General features: G+C 39.1%; 2 protein-coding genes across 2 annotated transcripts in view; both read left to right on the plus strand.

Annotated features, from left to right (window-relative positions):
• The window catches only part of LOC117777400 (hemicentin-1-like), a 1,765,934-nt gene that overhangs the window by 35,681 nt on the left and 1,712,359 nt on the right, over positions 1–17,894 (plus strand). The window contains exons 8-9 of the mRNA XM_034612162.1: positions 9,753–10,028; positions 10,490–10,756. Coding sequence (XP_034468053.1) covers positions 9,753–10,028; positions 10,490–10,756 — 543 coding nt within the window. The remainder of the gene's footprint in view (positions 1–9,752; positions 10,029–10,489; positions 10,757–17,894) is intronic.
• On the plus strand, positions 3,282–5,487 carry LOC117777429 (interferon-inducible GTPase 5-like). The gene is given in 3 exon segments (XM_034612218.1): positions 3,282–3,551; positions 4,212–5,028; positions 5,030–5,487. Coding segments are annotated over 2 exon segments (1,137 nt in total). The 5' UTR covers positions 3,282–3,551; positions 4,212–4,213; the 3' UTR covers positions 5,352–5,487.

Raw genomic sequence — 17,894 nt, forward strand, 5'->3', positions numbered from 1 at the left:
AGGTCAAAGGTCAAGCTCTATATGATGCTCCCTCTTCTAACCACAGGAAACTATCTGGACATCCTGAAGTTCCTCGTTCCTGCTCTATTTGTCCTGATGATTATCATTTTAATCGTCGTAGTTTTAAGGTGAATGAATAAGAAGTGCATTTGATTAAATAAATACATTTCAGAGATGGTCTGGCATGTGTAACCACATCATGTCCCTCTATGTTTTCAGATACAGGAGGAAGAAATCTATTCAACAAGGAACAACAAACACCGAATCCCCTTCTGGTTTTTCGGTAATGACACATTTGTTTCAGCCATTCTACTTCTTTATTGAAAACCTCCGAACCTCCGTGACATATCCTGTGTGTGTGTGTGTGTGTGTGTGTGTGTGTGTGTGTGTGTGTGTGCATAAAAAACTCTAAATTATGTCATAATTTCAATAATATGTTATCAAATATGTTTTAATGGTGATATTACAAAGCCTCCAAAGTCCCAGAATCTGTTATTTGTTTTATTTTGAGTTCACACGATGCAAGGATCTGAAACAAGACAACAACATGTGCACATCAGATTTAAAACTTATAAATAAATAATCTATCAGGATATCTACAACCCCTCAAATTGACCATGTAGAGCTACTGCCTTCCATCTTCTATCATCAGTATTAGTCTGGCTCTACAGGCAGATGTGTCTTTTACTGTTCAAGCTGTTGCTTTTCCCTCCTTGTACTTCCATATCCTGCCCTCACTGTTTGCCCTGTCAGTAGCTGTCTATCAGTACACTTATATCTCAGTATACTGGGGCCATTAATTAAAAGACAACCTGTACAGCATCCATTTTAGAGCATGAGTGAAGCGATTCAGTTGCTGCTTGATAATCATGTGGTTAGAGGAAACAATAATCGTCAGGAGATGAAACCTCCCCTTTACCCATTTATTCTGTGCAACAAACAAACCAATTAAATCAAGGAAAATGTCTGCAAGTCCTAAAAGAATCAGATGTGAGTCTTGTATGAACTTTATTGTGCATTACATCCAGAAATTCTCACACAAATAATCTATAAACTACCTCCACTCTCATCCTAGAATGAACCAGAGATCCTGCAGGACTATGAAAACATTAGTAATGCAACTGCACGTGCACCAACATCTCCAAATCTATTTGACGACCACATCAGTGAAGGTGAAGTGGAGCTCGACTATTCACAGGTGAGATTCACAGCGACGCCCTGACATCAGACGACCAACAGAAACTCCAGCAGCTCACACGAAGATGAGAGTTCCTACTCTGACGTCAGGATTTGACCCGAGATGTTCTCGTCCTGCTTTTTACAGCTACCTCGGGCCTGAGGAAGTTTATATTCACAATAAGTCATCACAGAAAGTCTGAAGAGTTCATGTGTTAAGCAAAATAGGTCGTAGCCGTAAATCTACAGTAATGTAAGCTGGTCAACAAACCTTATGCAGCTACAACAAAACCGTGCGTGTTGCCATTAGGAGTATTTTAAAACTAGTTAGCAAGAAGGCACAGAAGTTACATTACTGAGCTAAAATATAATATATTAATATTAGCAACTGTTAATTAAAGGTTTTGAGGAAAACAGTGAACATAGCAAAATGTGAGGGATAAACGGTTAAAATCCTTATTTTGCAACTTAAAATGTAAATAATGTGAGTGTAAATTGATTGTATTAATAACTTTTTATATAATCTATATATATAAATGACATGCAGTTAGACAAGAAATGCTGAGAATCACTGCTGAATGTTTTTTTTGTCCTTTCCAGTGTTGTGAACTTAATCCAAACCCACACACCTGAAATGTAAATATCCTGTAGCTCAAAATAAAATGAAATATGTTGGAACAAATGATGAACTTTAAAGTTTATTGACATTATTGTTGGATTTGTGAACATGTCACAGCGCGAAAGGGTTTCTGAAGAATGCATGTACACACAAAACGCATTGCATCATGAAATGGAGATTATCTTGTGATGCATTTCTATTAATGGACCATGTAAACCTTAGATTTACTTGAGTTAAGTAATAAGTAAAATAAAATCAAGTATATGACTATATCCTGAACTTAAACTCTTGAGTATCCAAAGTAAAGGTACAAATTCTGAGACATTAGGATATTATTAGATACGTTATTACATTTTCAGACAGGTGCATCAATGAGTTAGTATTTTAGTTGCCATGGAGCCAGGCCCGTAGCCGGAGGGCAGTATCCCCGATCTAAATATGCACATTTTAAGATGTTTGGAGCAGCTATTGGTTAACAGTAGCTTCAAAACCATGTCAGTGGACAATAGCATAAATGACTCACCATTGTGTTTGAGTTTGCATCATTTTATATTTAAACTATAGAAACGTGTCTCAAACAGTGCATCCACATAAGCAAAATGTGTTATACAGTAAATACCATATTATTATGATACCTCCGCTGGGTGTGTATTTACCTTGAGCCTGTAAGTTCCATTCTAATTGCCAAAGAATATGTGGTTATTACATTGTTTGAACAGGATCAGAACAGTCTTTGTATTCAACAGCACAGAGATATAACACTGATTCTGTCCTGGGTGGGAACAGTGGGAACACTGGTCCTTCTCTCTCATCATCACCACCTTTCTGTCTTTCTCTCTTGGGCTTGACTTCAGCCTCTTGTGCCTTCCCAAAGGAAAGTGTGTCTGAAGAAATCTCTTCATTTGAGTCTCAGTGAAGAAACACAACAACCCAGCTCATATATTTACATTGTAACAGTGCAGGGTAGATTCTGTCCGTCAATTCACTGATTGGCCTTGTGTTATAAGAGTAGAGCGGCTCCTTTAAGAAAGTGCTTCATGTGTTTAAGAGAGTGAGTGGTGAAGAGAGAGAGAGAGAGAGAGAGAGAGAGAGAGAGAGAGAGAGAGAGAGAGAGAGAGAGAGAGAGAGAGGGAGATAGAGAGAGAGAGAGAGAGAGAGAGAGAGAGAGGAGAGAGAGAGAGAGAGAGAGAGAGAGAGAGGAGAGAGAGAGAGAGAGAGAGAGAGAGGGAGATAGAGAGAGAGAGAGAGAGAGAGAGAGAGAGAGAGAGAGGAGAGAGAGAGAGGGAGATAGAGAGAGAGAGAGAGAGAGAGAGAGAGAGAGGAGAGAGAGAGAGAGATAGAGATAGAGAGAGAGAGAGAGAGAGAGAGAGAGAAAGAGAGAGAGAGAGAGAGAGAGGAGAGAAAGTATAAAGATGGACAGTGTAAGTTACAGTGTGTTGGAAAATAAATACAACAGCTTCTCCAGGCAAGAAGAAGTGTCCTCCGTTATTTCTCTTCTGCTGCAAAAAGTGAAGGGTGTGAACCCTGAAGCGAGAAGCAGCTTCAGCCCGGGAGGAGAACAGACATCTCCCCTGTACGTCACCGACTCCGGTCTGGAGGTCGAGCAGGAGACGTTAACACTACGTTACCTTGTATATTCACGAGAAGATGATCCACTCCACCTCCTACTCACTCACCCACCGCCCACATACATGCATTTTTAAATAATACCGAGGTCCGGACCTGCATGGAGCTAATTACTTTACTTCAGATGAAGGTATTTGTCTGGGTCATGCTCTCCTGAACAACTAAAGACATGTGAAGGGTTATAAGTTGTAGAGAAGAAGTGTAATTAAAAAACAAGTAATGCACAGTTCTGGAGTATATTTACATGTTTACTTTCCACCACTAACAGTACTGCTTAAAAATATAATATTAATATATTATTATTATTTAACTTTTTAGTTCAGGTTTCCTCTAAGTTAATGCTTTATCATTATTACTGCAAAGACACCTGTTTTATCTATTGTTACCAGGGCCAGTTGTAAACGTGCCTGTTCGATTTGCCACGGCAACTAAAGGCCGACTGTGGGACTCAGTCCACAGAACCGTTGATGGGTCCCAGTCGCCTCTGCTGCAGAGCGCTGGTCGCCTGTTTATTCAAAGCTTATCAGCCTATTATTGAACGTATTGCGTTTCCAAATCACGGCAAATTCCACACTGCACTTCCTTGGGCCCTTAACAATGCACATGTCACGTGAGAAGCCGATAAGATGAACGCTTCTCGAGATATGAAAGTCACAGAGCAACAGACTAAATAGATAGAGAGAGATTAGTTGAATTAGTCGATATTTGATAGATAGTATCCATCATATCTGTTCTTTATCAAAGGACCAGTTGTGACTCTTCTAATAATTCACTCTGTGTCTCTCTGCAGAAATGGCTGATGTTTTCAAAGGCCTGAGCTTCCTTGAGACCCTGAAAGAATCCATAGACAGCAATAAGTTATCAGATGTCAGGGACGCGGTGGAAGATCTCTTGATCAGTAGGATCAACTTGGCTGTGGTGGGAAACCGTGGTGATGGAAAAGACTCCTTCATCAACTCCCTCCGTGGCCTCGGACCTGGGGATGAGGGGGCGGCTCCTGCTTCGACCCCCGTGGCCTCAGAGGACGTGGCAGGCTACCCTGACCCTAAACACCCTGACTTTCGCCTGTGGGATCTGCCGCCTGTGCCCGACACCTCCCCATTCGAACCTGAGGGATACATGGATAGAGTTAAATTCCTCCGCTACAACGCTGTCTTCATGGCATTCACACATACGCCCCATCCCAACAGTGTGCAGGTGTTCTTGGAAGCCCGCTCACTGCAGAGACAAACGGTGTACTGGGTTCTCTTAGCTTCGGTGGGAGATCCAGAGAAGAACCTGGCAGAGAAGAGGAAAGCCAGTCTGGAAACACTGAGGTCGCAGGGTGTGACGCAGCCTAAAGTCTACGTGGTCAGACCCTCCACCCTGGAGAAGTCTGACTTCCCTGGTCTGTTGGACGACTTGGGCAAAGACCTTCCAGAGATCCGAGCCCAAGCCCTTCTCTTGGCTCTCCCAACGCTCACCTCAGCCCTGGTCACCCAGAAAAAGGAGGCCTTCAAAGCTCTGGTATGGGCCGCTGCGTCGCTATCTGGTGGGATGTCTGCCATTCCCGTCCCCCTGGTGGCTTCTATGGTGGACTCGAGTGTAGCGGTGCGGATCCTGACGAAAGCAGTTATCTCTGTGCCTGGATGACAAATCAGTCGAGCGACTGGCCCGACAGCGAGGCGTGGAACCCCCGAGACTTAAAGGGCTGCGGACTTGTGCGCTGTCAGGGGAGGTTACCAAAGGGGAAGTGAAGCGGCGGCTGGCGGCGGCAGAACAGGACTTGGCCACGGTGTCATCAAAGCTGGTGGAGATGGCCATGCCCAGACACGCCCGTTATGCCAGCCGCTCCTTCACTGCCATGCTGCAAGCTCTGAACGGCGCCATTGATGAAATGGCGGCCGATGCCGAGAAGATCATGGCTGCAGCTCTCGGGGAGGGGGAGTGAAATGCTTTTCTCTTTGTGCGATGTTTCCTGTTCACGTGTTGTTCACCTGCACTTTTATGTTTATTCAACTCTTCACAAACCCTTTTGATACGTTTTCACATTGTTAGATTAAGTTTTAAATAGAGACACTGTAAATACTATGTGAGCATAAATTGTAGCACTGAAAACTGCTCTGTGCCTGTGAACAAGACTTCACCACAAACAACAACAAAAAGAGGAAGTGGGAGGAAGTGCATCTGCGTGCAGATACTGTGAGAAGCTGCAAACGCTATCACTGTAATCAGAACACCTACAAGAAGCTGTTTTCTGGCTTGCATGATAGGGGATGCAATTTATTTCTTGCATCCCCTTTCAAAGTGTGAAAACTTCCTTTTTCTGTAAAGTCTCATTCTCGGAGTGAGGCTGTGTGTGACAGACTGATACAAGTGGGTCCTCTGAGGTAAGAACAAGCTTCTATGGTTATTTATCTCCTCATGATGTTAATCTACTAGAGTAAAATATAGTGTTTCAGAAGTTTTATTCACAGTATATACACTGCTTACATAATTTAAAATCCTTTTTCTTCCATTCAGTTGAAATACTTTTTCCAAATGAAAACTCAAACATCAGTTTCAGATGTCGTAGTTCCCTGAAGACTGAGATGAACCCAAAGAGCCAGATATGACTTTTTAAACAGTATATTTCAGACTAAAATGTTCAAAAATTAGAATTTAATAAAGACACTGTTATGTTTGCAGTCAAAATATATTATATGTGTTCTGGGGTTTCTTTGAAAAAAGTGATTAGAACAAGTAGCTAATGTCAAATAAAATTAAAAAGAAAACAGAAAACAAACTATATTTTAGTTATTACAGGAAAAAAGAAACTGAACTCTGGGATTATCAAAAACATGTGGCCCAAATATTCCATTTTAAAATAATTACATTTATTTTCCTTTAATAAATGACAAATTCTGCGTAGAGGTGACTTATGTGTTTTCAAACCACAATTTCACAACCATCTTGATATGAGGAACAAAACAAAGACAACTCTAAATGTCAGTAAAAGAAATGGAAAGAGGAAGAAGGAAATTCTGACACAAGCTGAAAAATAACTTTGATCACACGTTTTACAGTAAAAAGAAAAAGTTCTGTGATCTAAAGATGTTTTTATCCACTTTTCAGTTTTTATTTGTTTCAGAAATCCAGTTGTAGTCCCACATGAGATGGAGGCTCAGACAGTCACGTGGGTGGTTTTTCTGGCCCTAATAAAACGTAAGGATTTTATTTCTCCACTTTGAAAACAATGGTTTTTATTTTTTCCAACATTTGAATTAAAGTTAACTGACTTCTCCACTTGTGTTTTCACTGACAGATGTTTCTACAAGTGACCCTGGAAATCGCTTTAAACTAGAACCTGGTTGGCTGCTGGCTACTGAGGGATCCTGCTCTGAAATTAAATGCCAAGTCACAGAAGATGTTGATGATCCTGATGCATACTGGTTTTGGATGAAAGATAGACGATGGGTCGACAGTGAAAAAGACTTTACATCCACTGTCATTTACAGCACAAACAACTCGACACTTCCGGTCAGTCCTGACTTTGCAAACAGAGTGAAATACATCGGTTCTTCATCTTCAAGTTGGAGGAATAGTTACTCTGCCTGGTCGAAGCCACTGTGCAGTATTTTGATCTGTGACCTGAGAAGAAGTGACAGCGGAAAGTATTCTTTGAGATTAGTAGGGAGGAAAACTTGGTCATCTGAAGAAGTGACCCTCAATGTTGAAGGTATGTATAATAAAAATCTGAATATTAAAATACATTTCAGAATATACATAACATTACAATTAGTGGACAAATGTGTCCTTCATGCCCCGAGCAACGACATTTATTAATTAATAAGCAAACGTACGTGAAAAATGAACATTTGAACATAAACCAGTGATAAAAACTACAGAATCCATCTTTGAGATCATTTTAGTTGATGTGTATTTTGACTTTTTAGTTTGGTCCATGTCCCATTCACTAAAATTCACGAGGTGAGATTTATACCGCAGTCAGGCAGCAGGTGGCGATCTAGACACTTTGGCTTCACTTTTAGTCGATGGTTGAACTATTCTAGATCAGTTATGACTCTAGAGCAGTTTGGCTATAGCTTCACTCTACATAGTTTCCCAGTCAAGTCGGCTTCACCTTTAAAAATCAACTCTTCTATTAAAATAACATCTTCTCAGTGACACTGTACAATAAGACTTTAGCTGTTGTGTAGACGCATCATCACATTTCTCTTGCTTTCATATTCTCAGTAAACCGATGCCCGCTCACTTTTGAGGGACCAGCTGTCGTGGTGGAGTCCGACGTGGTCACACTCACATGCTCCACTTCAAGTTCATGTCCTTCAAACCCTCACATTCAAGATGTGACTCAGATCGACCGGACACAGGCCACAGGCTTTCATCAAGATAAGGAAAGAACCACCTTCAGCTTTAGAGCCAGCAGGGAGGATGATGGGAGGGTGTTTTCATGCCAAACACAGGACAACACGGACAAATATTTGATCCAGAATATTACAGTCACTGTTAAATGTAAGTTGATGAATTCATTTTATTGATGTTCTATCTTTTAGGTAATACACCCTGCTGTTATGATCATTATTATTATTATTCTAAGAAGTCTGCTGGTTCGAATCCCAACTTTGCTGTGATCTTTCTGTTAAGTTTGTATGTTCTCCCCGTCTGCATGAGTTCTCTCCCGGTACTCCAGCTTCGCCCCACAGTCCAAAGACATGCAGATTGGGATGAAGTTCATTGGAAACTCTAAATTGTGTGAATGGATATTTGTCTCTGGATGTCGGCCCTGTGATACGCTGGAGACCTCTCAGAGCCAGAGTCAGCTGGGGATTGGCTCCATCCTCCCACAACCCTCAAATGTCCACCAGTGTCACCAGACTGCTCGTGGCGTGTCTGTGATTTTCAGTCATTTGACCTCTTTCACATTCGTGTATTGATTTAATTTGAATTCTGAACTAAAATCTTCTGCATAGTATTCACATTATTACATTCTTAGTGGACCGTCACTCACATAGCAAGTGTCTTGGTCCAGATTTGTCCTGGGCCACGAGAAGACCAGAAGTGCCGGATCAATGAAAATGAATCATGTTACAGATGCAGCGCCTCAAACCTCATTTATTGGAAGAAAAACAATAAAATCATAATGTGCCTTGTTTAAAGAAGATTCTGCTTCCTCTCTACAGACCCGCCCACTGAACCTATACTGTCTATGCGGTCTGAGGTCACAGAAGGTCAGACCATCTTCGTCAGCTGCACTGTTGAAAGTTCCCCACAGTCAAATCTCACCTTGAAGAGGATCAACACAAATCATCAGTCTTTAATAATCACCAAAAATAATCTTAATTCACGACCCATCAACTCTCTCTACCACACGTTTACGTTTGTGACTTCAGCCGACGCTGGCTGGTACGTCTGCCGTGCCCAGAACAGTGAGGGCTCAAAGGACAGCAAGCAGCAGAAGTTGGTGGTGAAATGTGAGTGTTTCAGCTGCGGCTGTTTTTTTCAACCAAACAGATCAAACCAAATCTTCCTTTAAAAAATCTTTCTATGAAAAAGTAGCTTTTCTCATGTATTTTTCTTTTAACTATTACTTCTGACAGTTGAAACAATAGCACCTGAGAAATGAATGACCTAAAGTAAATGTGTCTATTTGATTAAGAACTGTAGAGCTTAGAAAATATCAATAAACTACCAGACCCTATATGAAGTCATTTAATCTATAAATTATCAATAATAATGATCCAGTAATGTTACGTGGTGCCACTCTGCCACTTAATGAATACTCCTGCTAAACTACTGTGCTGCTTATTTAAATTATGAATTCAGGGCCTATACTTGTAATGGAGTATTTTTGTTCTACAATATTTCTATTTTCTTCTACTATTTCAACATGACTAAAGTGGCCTGTTGTCATTACTTGATTTATTTAAATAGCACTTCTCAAATCAACGTTACAAAGTGCTTCCCAAATAACAAATAAAATAAAAACACATCAAAATATGAATATAAATTTAAAAACAAATAAAAAAATCTGTCTAAAAAGCATAAATGAAAGTATAAAAACAAGACCTACGTAAAATCAGTGAATGAAGTAAGATAAAAGTTTGTTTTCAGCTCCTGACTCAGTCTGCTGTCTGTCCTCGTTCAGGCTGTTTCAGAGCCTCAGGGCTCTTGTTTCAAAAGCTTTGTCCCCCAACTTTGTCCTCATGTATTGATTTAATTTGAATTCTGATGAATTTTGATGAAATAAAAAAACATATTATGCAGGGTCATTCTATATTATAAAGACCATTATATTGGACAGTGGTTAAATCTGACAGTTCTCTGTTTTCTATATTGTTGGTTACTGCAGACAGTCCCAAACATGTGACAGTTCAAGCCAATCCTGGTCTTGATGTGAAGGAAAATGTGTTGTTGACACTGAGCTGTACTGCCGAGTCCAACCCAGCAGTGAGATCTGTCACCTGGAGGAAGACGACTGATGGGAGAGAGGAAATCGTCCAACAGACTCAGACTCAGACCTTCAGGGTGAATTCAGCCAGTCCCTCTGACAGTGGACTGTACAGCTGTGAAGCCACCAATGACATTGGAAGAGGAAAGTCACAGCCAGCTGAGGTTAAAGTCAGATGTGAGTAGAATGATGCACTTGTGATGGTGAATGGATAAACAAGGAGGATATATTCTACATTACTGCGTATAAAGTAAATACTGATCAGACGTGCTGGTTCCAAAAAGAAGAAAACATTACTCCACAATGTGATGTCATTCAAAATAATGTTTAGCAAACCTGATAAAAAATATTGAAGTTAAAAAAGGAACAGTAACCTAAAATCAGTGGCTGTTGTTTGTTTCAAAGAGAAATTTCTGAGAAAAAAAATTGAAAGTTTCACCAGGTGAATCTAAAGCCAGTCTGTTTTATCTTTTATTGTTTTAATGCCCATTAACTGTTTAGAAAATAAGTTTCACATTCTTCTCAGTCTGGCTTTAAAGAGCAGCAATAATGTCACTTCATTTGTTGTGTTATTCATGTTTGATCTTTGGTGATGTTCAGAAAATGACGTTGTCTTTTCTCCTGAATTTCCCGGCTAGTTGCTCCAAAACACACAAACATCATGAAGTCGTCAGAGAAGCAGGAGCTTGACGGGAGGAGCTCCGTGATGCTGAGCTGCATCAGTCACAGCTTTCCCCCAGTCCACCTCTACTCATGGTACAGGAAGAGTCAGGGCGAGGAAAAGGATGAACTTGTGTCCGAGCATCAAAACCACACAGTGTACTCAAACCAGTCAGGAGTCTACTACTGCGTCGCACAAAATGAAGTAGACCAAAGTTTGTCTGATCCCGTCCGTCTGTTTGAACGTGAGTGAATTTCAAGGCCTTATAACTGTGTGTTTTATTGCTCAGGAGACATGTGGGAGGTTTATATCAGACTAGTTTTCTGGTTGTCCGTCCGTCCGTCCGTCCGTCCTGTGTTTGTGAACGTGACATCTCAAGAAGGTCTTGAAGGAATTTCTTTAAACTTAGTGAAAATGTTCAGTCAATGGTTACTGTGTCCTCACAAAGCTGTGAACTCACAAAGCATATTTTTGCCTTGTAAAAGCAATATCCACGTAACTCCTTGAGGGAATCCTTTCACGTTTGGCACAAACACACAATTAGATTCAAGGAGTAACTGATTTGATTTGGTAGCCAAAGGTCAAAGGTCAAGGTCACAGTGGCCTCACAAAACACGTTTTTTGGCCTCTTGAAAGTCATTTTACAAAACTGCCTTTAGAGAAATTCCTCAACTTTCGATGAGAACTCAAAGATGTGAACTGATTAGATATCAGTGGTCAAAGGTCACAGTGGCCTCATCTGAATCTTGGTTGGCGGAGGTAAACAACTGCAGTACAGTATTTCTAGTTCAGTCTGAAATAAATCTCTGCACATCGAATAAAGTTTAAACTAATTCTACATGTTCACAACTCAGTGTCTATATGATGCTCTCTCTCTTTTTACCACAGGAGACTATCTGGAGAACCTGAGGTTCCTCGTTATTGCTCTACTTCTCCTGATGATTATCAGTGTAATTGTCGTAAATTTAAGGTGAATGAATAAGAAGTGCATTTGATCAAATTCAATAAATACATTTCAGAGATGGTCTGGCATGTTTTACCACATCATGTCCCTCTATGTTTTCAGATACTGGAGGAAATCTGTTCAACAAGGAACAACAAACACCAAATCCCCTTCTGGTTTTTCGGTAATGACACATTTGTTTAATCCATTCTACTTCTTTATTGAAAACATCTGGACAGAAGTGACTCATCTTGTGTGTGTGTGTGTGTGTGTGTGTGTGTGTGTGTGTGTGTGTGTGTGTGTGTGTGTGTGTGTGTGTGTGTGTGTGGTGTGTGTGTGTGTGTGTGTGGTGTGTGTGTGTGTGTGTGTGTGTGTGTGTGTGTGTGTGTGTGTGGGTGGTGTGGTGTGTGTGTGTGTGGTGTGTGTGTGTGTGTGTGTGTGTGTGTGTGTGTGTGTGTGTAACAACAAGTTAAAACAATCATATATGGAGACTTTAGTAAAACTCAAGAAGATTTATATTAAAAAGAATTTAATTCAATGTGTCTGGTCATGGTGGCCTGTTGTCAGAACCTTGTCTTAACACAATAGATTTTAAAAAATATTTAACTACCAGTTGTTGAAACTTCAAAATCTATTTCTAATTGGCTATTTGTATATTGGAAATCGTAGGAAACAGTGATTATGGAGAGTTTAGGTATAAGATTCAGGATATTTAAGCCTCTGCTTCATCACTTCTGACCTGTTACAGCTATAAAACTACTAATTCTTCTAAAAACTCTAAATTATGTCATAATTTCAATAATATGTTATCAAATATGTTTTAATGGTGATATTACAAAGCCTCCAAAGTCCCAGAATGTGTTATTTGTTTTATTTTGAGTTCACACGATGCAAGGATCTGAAATAAGACAACAACATGTGCACATTAGAATTAAAAATTATAAATAAAATAATGTATCAGGATATCTACAACCCCTCAAATTGACCATGTAGAGCTACTGCCTTCCATCTTCTATCATCAGTATTAGTCTGGCTCTACAGGCAGATGTGTCTCTTACTGTTCAAGCTGTTGCTTTTCCCTCCTTGTACTTCCATATCCTGCCCTCACTGTTTGCCCTGTCAGTAGCTGTCTATCAGTGCACTTATATCTCAGTATACTGGGGCTAGTAATTATAAGACAACCTGTACAGCATCCATTTTAGAGCATGAGTGAAGCGATTCAGTTGCTGCTTGATAATCATGTGGTTAGAGGAAACAAAAATCGTCAGGAGATGAAACCTCCTCTTTACCCATTTATTCTGTGCAACAAACAAAACAATTAAATCAAGGAAAATGTCTGCAAGTCATGAAAGAATCAGATGTGAGTTTTGTATGAATTTTATTGAAATTCTCACACAAATAATCTATAAACTACCTCCACTCTCATCCTAGAATGAACCAGAGAGCCTGCAGGACTATGAAAACATTAGTAATGCAACTGCACGTGCACCAACATCTCCAAATCTATTTGATGACCACACCAGTGAAGGTGAAGTGGAGCTCCACTATTCACAGGTGACATTCACAGCGAGGCCCTGACGTCAGACGACCAACAGAGACTCCAGCAGCTCAGACGAAGATGAGAGTTCCTACTCTGACGTCAGGATTTGACCCGAGATGTTCTCGTCCTGCTTTTTACAGCTACCTCGGGCCTGAGGAAGTTTATATTCACAATAAGTCATCACAGAGAGTCTGAGGAGTTCATGTGTTAGACTAAGTATTTTAAAACTAGTTAGCAAGAAGGCACTGAAGTTACATTACTGAGCTAAAATATAATATATTAATATTTGAAACTGTTAATTAAAGGTTCTGAGGAAAACAGTGAACGTAGCAAAATGTGAGGGATAAACGGTTAAAATCCTTATTTTGCAACTTAAAATGTAAATAATTTGAGTGTAAAATGATTGTATTAATAACTTTTTATATAATCTATATATATAAATGACATGCAGTTAGACAAGAAATGCTGAGAATCACTGCTGAATGTTTTTTTTGTGCTTTCCAGTGTTGTGAACTTAATCCAAACCCACACATCTGAAATGTAAATATCCTGTAGCTCAAAATAAAATGAAATATGTTGGAACAAATGATGAACTTTAAAGTTTATTGACATTATTGTTGGATTTGTGAACATGTCATAGCACAAAAGGGTTTCTGAAGAATGCATGTACACACAAAACGCATTGCGTCATGAAATGGACATTATCTTGTGATGCATTTCTATTAACGGACCATGTAAACCTTAGATTTACTTGAGTTAAGTAATAAGTAAAATAAAATCAAGTATATGACTATATCCTGAACTTAAACTCTTGAGTATCCAAAGTAAAGGTACAAATTCTGAGACATTAGGATATTATTAGATACGTTATTACATTTTCATACAGGTGCATCAATGAGTTAGTATTTTAGTTGCCATGGAGCCAGGCCCGTAGCCGGAGGGCAGTATCCCCCGATCTAAATATGCACATTTTAATATGTTTGGAGCAGCTATTGGTTAACAGTAGCTTCAAAACCATGTCAGTGGACAACAGCATAGATGACTTACCATTGTGTTTGAGTTTGCATCATTTTGTATTTAAACTATAGAAACGTGTCTCAAACAGTGCATCCACATAAGCAAAATGTGTGATACAGTAAATACCATATTATTATGATACCTCCGCTGGGTGTGTATTTACCTTGAGCCTGTAAGTTCCATTCTATTTGCCAAAGAACATGTGGTTATTACATTGTTTGAACAGGATCAGAACAGTCTTTGTATTCAACAGCACAGAGATATAACACTGATTCTGTCCTGGGTGGGAACAGTGGGAACACTGGTCCTTCTCTCTCATCATCACCACCTTTCTGTCTTTCTCTCTTGGGCTTGACTTCAGCCTCTTGTGCCTTCCCAAAGGAAAGTGTGTCTGAAGAAATCTCTTCATTTGAGTCTCAGTGAAGAAACACAACAACCCAGCTCATATATTTACATTGTAACAGTGCAGGGTAGATTCTGTCCGTCAATTCACTCATTGGCCTCGTGTTATAAGAGTAGAGCGGCTCCTTTAAGAAAGTGCTTCATGTGTTTAAGAGAGTGAGTGGTGAAGAGAGAGAGAGAGAGAGAGAGAGAGACATCTCCCTTGTGCGGGGTCCAGCCGCGTATAGTTGTAATTCACTGACAGCCAATCAGATTGCGACATTCTTTGTCGCTGTCTTGGTGCTGAAGTGTTCTTTCCTTGTCAATAGTTCTGAACTGTTTAATTAGTTTCAAATGACAGGCAATCTACACTCAACATCATTTCACTCTGAAATATCTACACACCAGGAAGTATAGTATGTAGTATCAGTACAATACAGTATGCAGTAATACCCTGAGAGCATATTTTTAACGGTTGCACTGTTGCATTCAAGAATTTTAAAACCCTATTTGGCCTTTTCTTCTTATTGAAAATAAGCAGATGAAGATCAAATCAAGTGAAACACATTTTTTAATTAAAAGCAACATACAACTTACAGGACTTAACACAATTTACATACAGAAAAATGCTCCATTAAACAATGAATATATAAACAATCTATCTATTTATCTATTTAATAATTCCAGACATCTGTCTTTCTGTCTGTGTCGAGAACTTCTCAACCTGGCTTGAGTTTATGGTGGAACCAGGTCACAGTCCCAGAGTTTGAAGCTCTGTCCTTATCCACAGTTTGTGATGAAAAGAACAGGTCTGACTATTTATATCCTGATCTGGTGTCTGAGCCGGTGGGGGCACAACAGCAGAAGGCTTAGCTGAGGGAATACGGATGAAAATATCAAAACCATAATTGGTGACATGTAGTCCTTTAGACATTTAGATTGTATAATACATGAAAACATTTTGGGAGAAGATTAACATCTTCGGAGAACTTATGAAAACATCTTACTGTCTCGTGGCTCAGGTGTAGAGAGGCTGGTCTGAGTGAAATACAATTTATTCTCCTTATTATAGACTGTATCATAAATGACAAATTTGGAGCACAGTAATACTTAAATGCACAATATGTAACTTCTTCTGCTAGGGATCTTTGAATCAAAACAATGAAAACAGAGGAAATAGTGTGATGACATTATGAAGTATCTTGGTGTTTTTTGTGGAAGTAGTGTTTTTGTCTTTGTGGTAAAACAACAACAAAATCTAGCTTAAGTGCCTCAAGCAGAACTGTCGAACTAGTTAACACTTTATTTACTTTATGTTTAGTTACGTTCAACGACTTCCTTTCTCACATTTCGAACTCAAACGTTATAGCAACAGGTGCCTGCAGAAGCCGGTTACGTGAATTCAATTTTGGATTTCTCTAACTTCTCTGGTTTGGAGATTTGTTGGAAACATTTCAGATAATGTAGATATACATTTCAACAACACATATATGTAGATGTAGTACTTATAACACTTTTTAATGAAGAAATGTTGCATATTATAGGTTTTAAAAAAGAGTTATGGAAACATCTTACTGTGTGGTGGCTCAGGTGTACGAGTGTCGGTGGGGGGACAACAGAAGGACCTGCAAAGAGAAGTAGGATGAAAAAAGAAAGAGAGTAGCGAGATGTCACAACACTTTAAATTACACTCTTTATTCTTATTATAGACTGTACAATAAAGGACACATTTGGGGACCAGTAATACTTAAGATAAGACTTGGGAAACATCTTACTGTGTGGTGGCTCAGGTATATGAGGGGCAGAGGAGGTCTCAGGATGTGGATTCCCGAAAAGATCAATGGTTTAATTAGAACCAATATAGACTATTTACTTTCTCTTTTAAATTTTCTATTCCATTTAGATGCTGAATAACAGATATGGGCAACAGTGTAGACATTGTTACGGGGAAAATAAAACATGTCAAACAGCCTCTGACAGTCCTCCCACTTTGCTGGGGACAGTAGAGGGGGCTGAGGCCAAAAGACAACAATACACTTTATTTGTACACATTCACATGGATTGATATCATAATCTTTTAAATAGTTTATTAGTCTAAGCCAAGAAATATATCCTGTATATCATCAAATATCATATATGAATCAAAATGTTGTAAAACACAAGTGTTCCACTGGGGAAAAAAAGACAATATGCTGGTATAATAATATGCCAGTAATATAAGATACAGATACAGTATCAGAAACTACAGAGATTGAAGTTATTCAATATTAAATGATAACAAAAATATAAGACACTGTGACACACACACTTATCCGCCCATCATTTATCTGGTCTCTGGTAAAACAGTCTCTTACCTTTGTTGAATAAAACAAGTCACATGTGTGAAATAGTCGTAGATCGACATCTGCTGAAGTTTGTTGTTCGTCAGTCACTGAAGTTGAAGGAAAAGTCGAGGAAGAGAGAAGGACATAAAGGGGAAACAGCGCCAAAATATTCAGTGGCCGGGAGGGGCATTGCATCCATAATGGTTTACCACTACCATAGCTAAACAAATGTTGAATATGAATATGAAATAATAACTTTAATTGATTAAAGCTACCTCGGGGCACCACCCTTCAAATGAAGGGAAAATAAAGACTATTTATTGATTAAGTCTCATGAATGTACTAATTACAAATTTGGAACTCTGATTAATAATTAAATTAATAACAATAACCGAAATTAACACATAAGTAGATAGCAAAGTTGAAGGATATGGAGTTCTTGACAGTGTAGAGGTTGGCAAAATTCAAACTTATGCAACATTAACGAAGACAACGTTTGATGAAGAAAAACATTTACTATGAAGATAATAAAAGTATAAAAACACAAACTACTAAAAGTTTACTCACTAAATACAGATGTGTATGTGAGTATTCGTGTGCATGTGTGTGTGTGTGTGTGTGTGTGAGTGTGCTTTCAAAATGGCAAATGACAAAGACCCCCTGGAATGTTTACACCATGTGTCTGAGATCACGCGTGTGTTACGTTTGGGGAGATGTGTGTTGGTGCCAGGTGAGACAACAAACAACGACAAAAAGAGGAAGTGGGAGGAAGTGCATCTGCGTGCATATACTGTGAGAAGCTATCACTGTAATCTGAACACCTACAAGAAGCTGTTTTCTGGCTTGTATGATAGGGTAAGCTCATTATTTTCTTGCATCCCCTTTCAAAGAGTGAAAACTTCCTTTTTCTGTAAAGTCTCATTCTCGGAGTGAGGCTGTGTGTGACAGACTGATACAAGTGGGTCCTCTGAGGTAAGAACAAGCTTCTATGGTTATTTATCTCCTCATGATGTTAATCTACTAGAGTAAAATATTTCAGAGTTTCAGAAGTTTTGTTTACAGTTTATACACTGATTACAAACTGTATTTTTTGTGGATGAAACAAGCAGATTTTTTTCTGAATAAAATTTGAATCCAGATCACTTAATAATTATAATAATAATAATAATAATAATTT

The sequence above is a fragment of the Hippoglossus hippoglossus genome, chromosome 16 (genome assembly GCF_009819705.1).
Source record: "Hippoglossus hippoglossus isolate fHipHip1 chromosome 16, fHipHip1.pri, whole genome shotgun sequence".
Classification (NCBI taxonomy): Eukaryota; Metazoa; Chordata; class Actinopteri; order Pleuronectiformes; family Pleuronectidae; genus Hippoglossus; species Hippoglossus hippoglossus.